A 12,926-nucleotide genomic window follows, 5' to 3' on the forward strand; every position below is an offset into this window, starting at 1 on the left:
CTGGCAACCAGTCAGCACCTTTCTGTTTCTATGGATTTGCCTATTCTGGACATTTTATATAAATGGAATCATTGACTATATGGCCTTTTACACCTGGCTGCTTCTATTTAGCATCCTGTTTTTGAGGATCATCCATGCTGTATTGTGATCGGTGCCATATTCCTTTGATGGCTGAATAATATTCCCTTGTAGGGATGGACCACGTTTTGCTTATGCACAATCAGCTGACGGGCTGCCTTTTAAAGGGTAGAAAAGAGTCCTCCCTGGAGGGAACCAGGGAACGGGGGCTCATGGATGGGAGAGACAGGAGGCTTTTTCATTGCAGTGTTTTGTGTTGTTTAAATTTTTACATCGTTTGTGTATTACCTTTAAGAAATGAAGGAATTGATGTTTAAAATTCGGTGTTGTTGTGAAATGCAGGGTGTGACGTTTGTGATGTGACCCGGGCCTCCTCACAGCTCCCCAGCTTGAGACTCTCACTGCAGCACAGCATGTTCCTCACACAACAGTAGGGACAGCAGCCCAGGTCCCCGAGGGCTGGCCACTTTCAGCTGGGAGATGGGTGACGGGTTCCTTGCACCGCCCCTCAGCATTTATAGTCTACGTGACCCTCACACAGTTGTGAATCGCTCCATAGTAGGGTCGCCCAGGGAGAATTAGGTTAGCAAATGCTAACACTGGAAGTGCGCCGTCTGCCCGGGTCCTGTGAGGCTGACACAGTGACAACAGCTGTGTGTAGGAGACGTGATTGCCTGGAATCCCCAAGAAGGAACCTAGAAATCGTCAAACACCATCAGATTATCAACCAATATAAAGAATTGATCGTTTTTCTATGGAAGAATCAAAAAACACTTTGGATAATAGAATGGAAATCAAAAACCTGTAATAGCAATAAAAACTGAAGACTTGGGCTGGTGTGGTGGTTCACGCCTATAAACTCAGCACTTTGGGAGGCTCAGGTGGGCGGACTTGAGGCTTGGAGTTTGAAACCAAGCTGAGTGACATAGTGAGACCCTGCCTCTACAAAAATAAAAAAATTAACCAGGCATGGTGGTACGTGCCTGTAGTCCTAACTACTTGGGAGGCTGAGGCAGGAGGTTCCCTTGAGCCCAGGAGTTGGAGGCTAGAGTGAGCCATGATTGCCCCACTGCACTGCAGCCTGTGTGACAGAGTGAGACCCTGTCTCAAAACAAACAAATCAAAAAATAAATAAATAAAATAAAGACTTACATAAATTCAAGTACGCTTACGCTTAGAAGATTCTATGGAGTGAATGTATAAATTCTTTCTAATCTTATCTATAAATTTGATGTGATTCCATCAGAAAATTCAATTATTTCACTAAGAAAGCAGAGTTCACAGATGGGAAATGTGAGAGCAGCTGAAATAGTTCTGAACAAAGGGAAATCTGGGGTGGAGGTGTCAGTCATCCCAGTTATTAAAACATGTTATAAAGCTTCAATAAATCAAACTGTTTGGTATGGGTACAAGAAAAGAGAGCCAAGGAATAGACTGACTGCACATGAGAATTTGGTTTGCAATATTAGGAGACATTTAGAATTAGGAAACAATAGTTAGTCATCCAATTGTGTTAGAACACCTGGCTAATCAGGCTTAACCTCTGCCTTGCTATTTACTAGCAAATAAATCACATCATGGATCAAAGATTAAGGTAAAATAAAACCATAAAAGGACTAGAATAAAACACACATTTTAAAAAATGGCAATTTTGGAGGGGAAAAGAACTTGCTAAGCAAAACACAAAACTTAGAAATGGTAAAGGAAAAGATTGGTGTGTTTGAACATCAACTACACAAAAACTGTGCAAAATAATCCGTGCGGCAAAAACAGTTACTTCACGTGAGTTCCAGCGACAGAGGACCAGGGAGGGAAGAAGTATTTGCAACACACATTAACAAAGGATAAATTCTTTAACAGTGAGTGTGTACTTTTAGAAGTCAGTAAGAAGAATGCCAAGACCCTGAGAAATAGAACAATGTGCAAAAACACAGTGACACGGTAAGAAATATAGAAATGGCATGTGTTGATTTAAAGAGACCCAGTCTCAGTCACAAATGCAAATAGCAACCTAGAGATGCTGTTTTTCACCTGTGCCAGCAACTGAGATCAGCAGTGTAATATACATAGATACTGTTTACCAAAGGCTGTCAGGTAAGCTCACAGTTTTGTTGGGAATGGGAACCAGCATTGCCTTTTTGGGAGGGCAGATCTATCAAAGGTGAAAATCCATTTACTCTTTGGCCCCAAAGTCCACATCTAGAAACATGTTCACGTGTGCAGATTGTTGGTGCAGAGTCTGTTTCAGCATTGTTTTTAGCAAAGGCATGGCAATGACCCAAATGTTTATCCTTGGGAACTGGGCTTGTAAATGGTAGTACATACTCCTGATGAAATACGGTATAGCATAAAACTATTTTGTATGTGTGCTGATACAGAACAATTGCTGCGGTAAGGCAAAATCAAGGTGAGGCATGTCTGTGTAGAGATGTGTATACATGAGACAGTTATTCATGCCTTGGACATACATAGAGATATAGAAGAAACTCTTCAAGACATATATCTCAGACTCAAGTAGAAGACAGACTTCCTTTCTGTCAAATATGTTTGTTACCATTTGATTTTTTTTAACCGTCTATATGACCTACTTTTAAAATAATAAAAAGCAGTTGACACACGAGGTCAAGCATTCACTTTAAGAGTAATGGAAGAAATGTGTTTCTGTTTTTGTTTTGTTTTGTTTTTTGAGACAGAGTCTCGCTCTGTCCCCCAGGCTGGAGTGCGGTGGTGCAATCTTGGCTCACTGCAACCTCTGCCTACCAGGTTCAAGCAATTCTCATGCCTCAGCCTCCTGAGTAGCTGGGATTACAGGCATGAGCCACCGTACCCGGCCAAATGTGTGCTTTAAAGGAAATGTTATTTTGTCTTTCAAATTAGCGGAGAAAGAAAAAAATGGCATTCCCCAGAGCTGGAGGGGTGAACCTGAAATGTGTCTCTCCCTCGTTGCTGATACAGTGTCAATTGGTCTGATCCCTTGGGAAAACAATTTGGCCATGTACAACACATGCTTTAAAACAGCGCATATTCTTTCACCCAGTAATTTGATTTTAGAAACCTATCCTAGAGAAAAACTATTTAAAGAGGTGTTTTAAATAAAATAAAGAACATTTTATTTATCTTTATGTCCAGCATAGTCAAAGCAGCCACATTGCCTAACCCCGGGGGACCCCCTTCCTGTTGGTGATGCCCCAGAACCATATTGATTTGATTATAGAAAGCCACCAGCAGCCTACCTGCCCAGCGGTGAGTTGTTGGTTATAGATACTCTGGATCATACAGTGGAATATTACACAGTCGATAAAAGGTGTTTTGAGAGAGAGAGAGAAAAGCATTGGAACATGCTTGTGATAGAACGTTAGGCAAAATCGCTGTGGCGAACAGCGGGGTTTGGGCACAGCAAGCCTGGGAAGTAACGCTGAGGCTGTTGGTGCAGGCGGTCGAATACAACATCTTCGAGGGCATGGAGTGCCACGGCTCCCCACTAGTGGTCATCAGCCAGGGCAAGATTGTCTTTGAAGACGGAAACATCAACGTCAACAAGGGCATGGGCCGCTTCATCCCGCGGAAGCCGTTCCCGGAGCACCTCTACCAGCGCGTCAAAATCAGGAATAAGGTGAGTGCATTTGCAGGGGTCGGGCCCACCGTGGGACCAGAGCCGACAGCTTCTCTTGGGGAATTGAGGTCTGACGTGTGCAGAGTTAATAACGCCAGAGCCCTGGGAACCTCCCTTTCCTTCTCTGTTAAATGGGTTGAGACGCTGCCCCGGGCTCCTGTCTGAGGACAGGAGTGAGCATCGAATGAGGACATGCAAGGTCCAGGGCTTTGCAACTGTAGAGGGACAAGCTGGGTGGGTCACAGGAGGGACGCTCACCGAGCTGCCCTGGGCACTGTCCTGCGTCATCATAAGGATTCCTGCACGCTCACTGGAGCTGCTGTGATCCTGCTTTTGCAGCCCAGAGCCATGAGGGGCTTAGCCAGAGTCACGGTCTGGAAACCCTCGGGCCTGGCCCTTTAGAGAGAGGCATTACCCCAGCGTCCTGCAGGCCAGGTTCCTTTCAGATCCAGCCTTTCTTCCCCTCCCTCCTCCCTTGGTGGTTCTGCCCTGTTGTTCCATATTTTCCTTGAATCGCCTTAAGCACTGACCTCAGGACATCTGTCAAAAGCAAGGAGCGGGCTCTATTCCTAACTTTACAGCAACTAGAGGAGAGAACTTTCTCAGCTGAGATAGACTGCCACGTGTGGCCAGCACCTTCCCTAGCCAGGCCCTCCCATCTGCATGGCAGCTTCTTTCCCCATGAGGCAGCTGCTGATGTTTGCCAGAAAGGCCAGCTTCATGGGCGTGTGTGTGTGTGTGTGTGTGTGTGTGTGTGTGCGCGCGCGCATGTGTGTCTGTGTATGTTATGTGTGCATGCATGCACATGTGTATGCATGCATATGGGAATGTGTGCGCATGTTGGAGTGTGTGTATGTGAGCATGTGTTGAGCTGTGTGTGTGTGTGTATGCAGTATGTTAGCATGTGTATGCATGTGTGGTCCTGCTCTTTGTGTGCTTAGTAAGTGGCACCAATTGAGATGGAAAAGTCCAGAGGGCTTCCTGCCTTTCTGCCTTCCCAGGCTCCAGCCCCAACCGGGAGGCTCTGCCAGCTCCCATAAGGTGTATCATGCAGGTCAAAGACACCAAATCGCACGAGATGGGGAAACAAGCGTTGGGGCAGAAACAAGTCAGATCTGAGACGTGGCCAGGCATAGGCAGCAGGCCACGTGAGGACAGGAGACTCGTGGAAATCCCTGGCTGGGACACCCACTGAAGAGGCAGAAACACCCCTTGGCTGGTTTCATTTCCTTCTTGGTCTGAACCCAAGGCCTGTGGTTAACAGTCAGCTTCCGCGAGAGCAGATGTCTGACCTCAAATGCCAAGACAGCAGTTTGCTGGAGCACTAGGACCAGGGGTCCCATTGCACAGGGATTCCTTCCTCAGCCTGCAGGAGCTAGGCCAGGTGAGGGAAGAGACCTGCACGGGAGCCTGCCTCTGGCCACCTGAGTTTCAGGGAGTGATGAAGGGCCTTACCCAGGAGGCAATGCAGCAGCCACAGAGGACAGTGGACAGGATAGAGTGAGGCCCAGGGAGTTGAGGAGCAGGGCTCCAGGGACAGGGGAGGGCCACCGACGTGATGTGCAGGTGCTGGGTCTTTCAGCTTGGTGCTAAACTTGAGGCTTTCCCCTGTGGAGAGGCAGAACTGGGGGTCAGGGTGCTGTCACCTGCTGCAGAGAAGGAGGGAGCCGGGGCTGGGGTCAGGGCACTGTCATCTGCTGTAGAGGACAATGCCTTGTGTTGGGGTAGGGCGCTGCCACTGACCCATGCTGGGACCCTGTGCAAGTCCCCAGACACGTGCTGTCCTCTATTGCCTGGAGCAGGTGCCCTCCCACCGTTGGCCACCCCTAGGGCACCAGGGCTGCTGTCGCCAGTTCCCAGCAGGCTGACAGCCTCCCGCCTGGAAGGAGTCCCCAGACACGTGCTGTCCTCTATTGCCTGGAGCAGGTGCCCTCCCACCGTTGGCCACCCCTAGGGCACCAGGGCTGCTGTCGCCAGTTCCCAGCAGGCTGACAGCCTCCCGCCTGGAAGGAGTCCCCAGACACGTGCTGTCCTCTATTGCCTGGAGCAGGTGCCCTCCCACCATTGGCCACCCCTAGGGCACCAGGGCTGCTGTCGCCAGTTCCCAGCAGGCTGACAGCCTCCCGCCTGGAAGGAGGACCCTGCTGCTTTCAGGGTCTCCACCCCCACCACCCTTCCCGGTGGGGCTGGGGCTGTGGCTCTGTTGCCTTCTTTCCCCATCCTTCTGCAGGCCAGTGCGGAGGCGTGCTCTCCACCCAGCGTCCCCAGCCCTGTGGCCCACACACCTGGCCCACTCCTGGTGCCCGTCTATTCTGTTTTCTCCCTCCCTGTCTCACCTCCCCACTGCTGCCCCCTTTCTGGAACCATCTCCCAACAAACTACCTGCCTCCAGAATCTTTGCCTCACCGTTGACTTCTGCAAGAATGTACATGAAGATGGGCCCTTCGCTGCTGCCTGTCTGGGATTCAGGGGTCCTTCCCGGGGGTGGGGGAAGGTGGCAGTGTCTGGGAAAGTGATTTCTTCTTGGAAGGGATCTGGGGTCCTTCCGCATGATGCTTTGTGTGTATGTGTACGAGTGTGCATGTGTGTAAGTATATATAGGGGTGTGTATATCTGAGTGTGTATGTGTATGGGCATGTATGCTTGTGTATACATATGTGAGTGTATGCCTTTGAGTGTGAATATCTATGAATGTGTTTAAGTGTGTGTATGCATGTTCACACGTGTATGCTACTGTATAGGCATGTTTTGTTACTGCACATGCATGCACACATGTGTGCATGTATGTGGGTGCATGTATGTGATGTGTGCGTCTATGTATGTCTGTGCATGCTTGTGTGTATGAATGCCTGTGTGAGTGTGGGTGCATGTGTGTGATGTGCACATATCATATGTGTGCATGTGTGTGTGTTATGTGTTTGTGTGCATGCACATTCGAAGTGATCTCAGGTTCCTCTCTTGCCCGCAGGGCTCTGCTTTGTCTGCCCAGAAAGGCACACGCGCACAGTGTCGATCAATCACGCTCAATCACTCTCTCCCTCCCTCTGTCAGGTTTTTGGATTGCAAGGGGTTTCCAGGGGCATGTATGACGGTCCTGTGTACGAGGTGCCAGCTACACCCAAATATGCAACTCCCGCTCCTTCAGCCAAATCTTCGCCTTCCAAACACCAGCCCCCGCCCATCAGAAACCTCCACCAGTCCAACTTCAGCTTATCAGGTAGGAAGCAGTGGCGGCCCGGGCTTCCCACCCCTGCAGCAGTTCAGCCCGATCCCTTCCTGCTGCTTCTGAGGAAATGGACACGTGGCCTTGGACACTTGATGAAGAAGCAGGGAAGGGAGTGTGTCACGTCCCACTGCCACTCACAGCCTGTTCTCACTGGTGGGACAGAGTGGGCTGGCATGGTCGCCAAGCAGAGCAGGGTCCACGTTAGAGGGGCACCATGGTGGTATCTGACCTGGGTTTACAAAGAGTGGCACCAGAATTGGTGCAGGGCTCATCCTTACACACACTTGGGGACACTTTCCCATGCTTCCTCGTGAAGGTAGACATGGAGTGATGGGGATGAACAGGAGATGAGAGCAGCTGCCATTGGCAGGGCATGTAACTGCGCATGTCTTCAGCCTGTGTGTCCACTGCAGTGTACCAAGCACTTTCATAGCCCGCGATTTTATTTTATCCTCACTATTCCATAGAGTGGTGTTATACCTATTTATTTAAAGAGGAAACTGAAGCTCCAAGAGATCCAGTGTCAAAATACCAGGACTTGGTGCTCAACAAATGTGTGGGAAAAAATTAGATATTGACTTGATCAGTCCTTTCTTAAGGCCCCAGGACGGTGTGTCTGCGATTTCGTCAGATGGCCACGTGAGGGCAGGCACGCACACGTTGAGAAAGTTGAATTGGAATTTTGTCCTGCAAACTCTTAAGAGGCATCGCACGGGTTCCACACTGCACTAGGCACTATGAATATGGTGATTTTTTTCTTTCTTAAAGGGCCAGATAGTAAATACTTTAGACTTTTTGAGCCAAAAGGCAACACCTAGGATGTTATATTCAATGGCGATTTGAAAATGTACAAACTGTTCACAGGTCACAGACTGTACAAAAACAGGTGGTGGGCTGGATTTGGTCAATGGAGCAGTTGGCTAACTCCTGGTCAGGAAAGGTGATAGGCTTAGCAAAAGAGAGAGTGGAAGGGACAAAGTGAGAGAGAGAGAGGGTGAAGCGTCGATTTAGATTGTGTGGTGGGAGAACCTCTTATCCATTCAGGAAGTGTCTGACTCAGTGGTTATGCGGAGAGGCATGAATCAGGGAGGCCTCTCCGTCTGTCTCACTCTCAGTAAGACTTTCATGGAAGAGCTTCCAGTGTTTAATATTTTTGCACAAAATAGACCCTATAGAACTCTAATATTCATGTGATGCTCAATCAGCAAAACAGGGATTGGCTTCAATTTTGGGAAGAGCTCTCTGGGTATTGATAAGATGCAAGGTTTCAAGGAGTTTGCAGACTGGACCTCTGTTCTGGAGTTAGACAATTAAACATTGCGCAATTGCAATTAAACATGGACAGAAAATCCTCCTCCCCATTATTCTTAGAACAAGAATAACAATGCAGTTCAAAGCCTCCTGCAAGGGACCCTCCCCACCCTTGTTCTCCCAGGTTCACTCTGAGTACTCCTCAAGCCCACAGCACCACTGCTGTCTGCCAGCCTCATGGCAGGTTGATAGGCGACTTCATTTGCTACCAACAGCATAGATGCTTTCCAGCATCAGTAACAACCTCACAGATGCCCTTTTTAATATCTGCATATGTTACATTATAGAGCTGTAGCCTGAGTTAGTAGTCTGTTTTTGTCCATTTGCATTGCTATAAAGGAGTACCTGAAGCTGGGTAACTAAAGGAAAGAGGTTTGCTTGGCTCACGGCTCTGCAGGCTGTACGAGAAGCATGGTGCCACATCCGCTTCTGGTGAGGGCCTCAGGCTATCCAGCCTGGCAGGAGGTGAAGGAGAGCTAGCGTGTACAGAGGTCATATGGCAAGAGAGGAAGCCAGAGGAAGAAGGCAGAGGTGCCAGGTTCCTTAACAACCAGCTCTTCTGAGAACTAACAGAACAAGAATTTACTCATTACTGGAGGCTGACATCAAGCCATTCATGAGTGATCCAAACACTTCATGACCCAACGCCTCCCGTTAGGTCTCACCTCCAACTTTGGGATCGGATTTCAACATGAGGTTTTCGGGGACAAAAGTCCAAACTATAGCTAGTGTCCCTTTGTCCAGCAGGTATTTTCGAAGTACAGACATGTAACCAGCAAGGCACCAAGATAGAACATGTATCACCCTGAAGTTTTCTTATGCCCCTCTGCAGTCAGTCCATTATATCCTCCAACTCCTGATAACTGCTGACCTGGTTTATAAGGAAAAAGGTACTAAGTACTAGGCCTAATTCTAAGCCTTTAGGGGATTCTTGTATTACACGAAGACAAATTGTTTACCACTGAAACAATGGGAGAAGAGAAAAGTCAGTACTTTGAACCGAATTCTTAGTGGCCTACATAGACAAATAAATAATGTCAGAGTTGGAACAGGCTCATCTAGTCTGCTATTCTTATTTTGCAGAAAAGGAAATGAGGCCAAGGAACTGGGGTGTTGTCTTACTCCAAATTGCCCAAATTCAAGGCATGATTAGCACTAAAACTTTCTGGGGCCAGTGTTCTGCAGGTAGTAAAAAGAATTCACCAAGACAGTTGTAAGTAAAGAAAGTCAGATTTATTAGAAAAAGTATGAAAGGGTGCAGTGGGGTAGGTCAGCAAGGAAGGAGCTGACTGCAAGAAGACTGAGGCTTGCTGGAGATTTTATAGGATGGTGCTCGTGCTGTGTGCTGAAGAGAGCTTTGTGCCGTACTGATAATGCTGTGGTTGCAGTGAGCTAACTTGCATTTTTCTATGAGCTGAGGGTCTGAGTTGAGCGCAGGAAGACTGTGAGTTATTTGCGCAGGAAGGCTGTGTGCTAGACCATGAAGAAAGGCAGACCTACAGCTCATTTGCTTTCTCTTTTTGTGTTTCCCCAATTCCACCAGATCAACTTCCCTTCCCCGATGAGGACTACATTTCCCACCCTTCAGCATTATCCATCCTTCATGATTTACTCGTTTAATAAATATTTGTTTTGTTTTTTTTTAAATACTAAATATTTTATTACAACATACAAGCCAAGTCACAAAGCAGGTGCCACGGCTGAGAGACAACAGGGAAGCTCTCAGAAACTGAGGGCCAAACACTCTCATTTATTAGGCAATGCAAAGATTTTCATGTTACTGCAATTCTTAGACATCATGTGCACCATTGTAAGAGTGAATCACTAAGTTGGAAGCTTCCTGGAGGAAAAACACTGCCTCATTAAACATATGCAACAATGATAAGAGCCATCCTGATTTCAGAAATGTGCATTGTAAGGCAGAAAAATATATCCCCATGCTCCAAGGTCACTAGGACAATGGATGCAGCAGAAAGCCAGTCCCCTCAAATCTACCCTTGTGATTCATTCATTCATTCATTCAACAAATATTTTTGAGAGCCTGGTGATGGGGACATGGCAGACAACAGTAAATGGAAGACTGGCTCCGCTCTCCCCCAGAGCTCCCAGCTGACTGGAGGAGACAGCCATTATGTTAGCCATTATCATTTAATAAATATTTGTTGAGCTCCAGGCACTGGGTTTGCTGCTAGAATTTCACATCTTTATGCAAGGGAACACATAAAATTAGAATGCATGGTTGGTTTTGAAGGTTTAAAATTAAGAACCTCTGCACACCACGCCCCCCTCCAGATCCACCCATTGCCAATGAGGGAAGTAAACCCAGCTTGAGTCATTCACATGGACGTGTACACACGTATGCACATGCATATACAAATGTGTACACACACAATATGCAAAATACCTTTGGAGTCTGGGACCCTGCCTAAGAGCACGGGCTTTGAAAACCAACCAGTTTGGGCCTGAATCCTGGCTTCCCCACCCAACACCTGCGTCCCCAGAGACACGCTGCCTGAGCCTCAGATTGCTCGTTCATAAGTTGGGAATACAAACACCCACTTCGTAAATGCAGTAACAAGTTAAAGCACCAAGCATGTGCAGGCACACAGTAGGCACTTAGTAAGGGTTTGATCACCTTTCTCAGACGTGTCAGATTTTACTAGGGAATTTGACAAGAACAACCCAAGGTGGTCAGGGCTGAAGGAGGGAGAGCCCAGGGGCTGCGGGGCACAGAAGAGAGAGCAGTGGCCTCTGCGGAGGCCAGGGAGGCTTCCCAGAGCGGTCCTGGACTGAGCCCAATGAAGGTTGGGTCCAGTGGAGAACATTTGAAGACAGGGAGGGTGGAGGCATGGCTTCTGCTAAGGCGGGGGAGGGAGGTGGGCATGGCACAGTACACGGCCTCCAGGAGCAGCGGGAAGCTGATGTCGATCCAGTTCCATCCAGCAGCGACTGGCACTCTCTTTCAGGTGCCCAGACAGATGACAACAATCCCAGGCGCACCGGCCACCGCATCGTGGCGCCTCCTGGTGGCCGCTCCAACATCACCAGCCTCGGTTGAACGCGGATGCGCGGAGGAGCTAGCTGAAGGATTCTGGGAATCATGTCCATCCCTTTTCCTGTCAGTGTTTTTGAAACCCACAGTTTTAGTCGGTGCTGATGGAGGGAGGGGGAAGTCGAAGGATGCTCTTTCCCTTTTTTGTTTAGGAAGAAGTGGTACTCATGTGGTGTGTTTGCTTGGAAATTCCTTGCCCACAGTTGTGTTCATGCTGAATCCACCTCGGAGCATGGTGTTTTCATTTCCCCTTCCTAGTGAACCACGGGTTTTAGCATTGTCTTGTTCTGTCCCTTCCACTTCTAACTCCACTGGCTCCATGATTCTCTGAGTGGTGGTTCCTTTGCACCCTGTAGATGTTCTAGGATAGTTGATGCATGTTACTAAATTACGTATGCAAGTCTGTGAGTGCGTCTGAGGGGACATCGCCAAGGACTGACTGAGACACGATGCCGAGACCTCAAGCCCTCAGGGGCAACCCCGAAACTCTTACAGTGAAGATGTTTACTCATCACCCCCTCCCCTGGTCCACACTAGAAGGAAGCTCGGCCCACCTCCACCGTGAGATCTGTGAATTCTCGGAATGGCAGGGGAAGCCTTGCACTGGGTTGCAGAGAAGCATCCTCCACACCCTGTGTCAGAAACCCTGGTCTCCATGGCACTTGTAACTCACCGTGCTGTCTTCTGGTCTGTGTGTGTTCTTCAAGCCAGCTCTAGGCTTCAGGCCGAGCCAGGTTCACATTCAGAAAGAGGTCTCCCCATCCCCATTCGGGGCTGACGATGGGGGAGTGATGGCTGCCCCTGGGTGGCCTGAGTCCTGGTCCCTCCGAGGCAGTTGACGGGGCAGTCAGATTTTTAAAGTTTTGTACAAAGTTTTCCTTTGTAATCACTCCCATTTTTACTTAACAACCAACTTGTTGTGGGTCTTATTTATGAATTCAAAGCTTGTGAAAAAATAAAGAAAATGAACTGCCTGCTGTCCTGACTGGGCGTTTTCATTTCAGTGGTGGTGTCGGGGTTGGGTACAAGTGCCTGGCAGTCCCCCCACGTGATAACGAATGGTGGTGGCTGCTTCCTGAGGACACACTCTTGGTAGAGACTGGTGGATGTGGGGGTGGGAGGAGACATTCAGTTCATGACTTCTGAAGGCTGAGTTCCTGAGACCCAAGGAGGAGAAAAGAGGGAAGACAGCTGATGGGCAGGCTTCCACAAAATTGGCTCACATCCTGCATCTATTCCCTCCTGCTTGGCCTTTCTTGGCTCTCCTTCTTCTCTATCTGTATTGTGTGGATCAGCCTCAGAGCAGAAGCTCAATCTCCTAAACTTCACATTTCTTCCCTCCATTTCCATGAGCTAGAGAGACACTAAAGGAGGAATAAAAACAGCGGGCAAAGTTGCTTGCTTCCATTAGCTGTTAGTAATAGTAGGTGACAATGATGATGATGACAGTAATGATGGTGGTGGTGATGGTGGTGATGATGGTGACAGTAATGATGATGGTGGTGATGGTGATGACAGTAATGATGGTGGTGATGGTAATGGTGGTGGTGATGATGGTGGTGGTGGTGGTGATGACAGTAATGATGGTGGTGATGGTGATGGTGGTGGTGATGATGGTGGTGGTGGTGGTGGTGGTGATGGTGATG

The 12,926-nt window shown here is 48.4% G+C and overlaps 1 protein-coding gene across 3 annotated transcripts in view; it reads left to right on the plus strand.

Annotated features, from left to right (window-relative positions):
• CRMP1 (collapsin response mediator protein 1) overlaps positions 1 to 12,259 on the plus strand; it is an 82,557-nt gene extending 70,298 nt beyond the window's left edge. For all 3 annotated transcript variants that reach the window (XM_017539135.2, XM_037742224.1, XM_017539136.1), the window contains exons 12-14: positions 3,512 to 3,691; positions 6,743 to 6,908; positions 11,195 to 12,259. In XM_017539135.2, the coding sequence (XP_017394624.1) occupies positions 3,512 to 3,691; positions 6,743 to 6,908; positions 11,195 to 11,286 (438 nt within the window). In that variant the 3' untranslated portion in view covers positions 11,287 to 12,259. The remainder of the gene's footprint in view (positions 1 to 3,511; positions 3,692 to 6,742; positions 6,909 to 11,194) is intronic.
• Positions 12,260 to 12,926: the final 667 nt, after the last annotated feature.

The sequence above is a fragment of the Cebus imitator genome, unplaced genomic scaffold (genome assembly GCF_001604975.1).
Source record: "Cebus imitator isolate Cc_AM_T3 unplaced genomic scaffold, Cebus_imitator-1.0 Scaffold117, whole genome shotgun sequence".
Lineage (NCBI taxonomy): Eukaryota > Metazoa > Chordata > Mammalia > Primates > Cebidae > Cebus > Cebus imitator.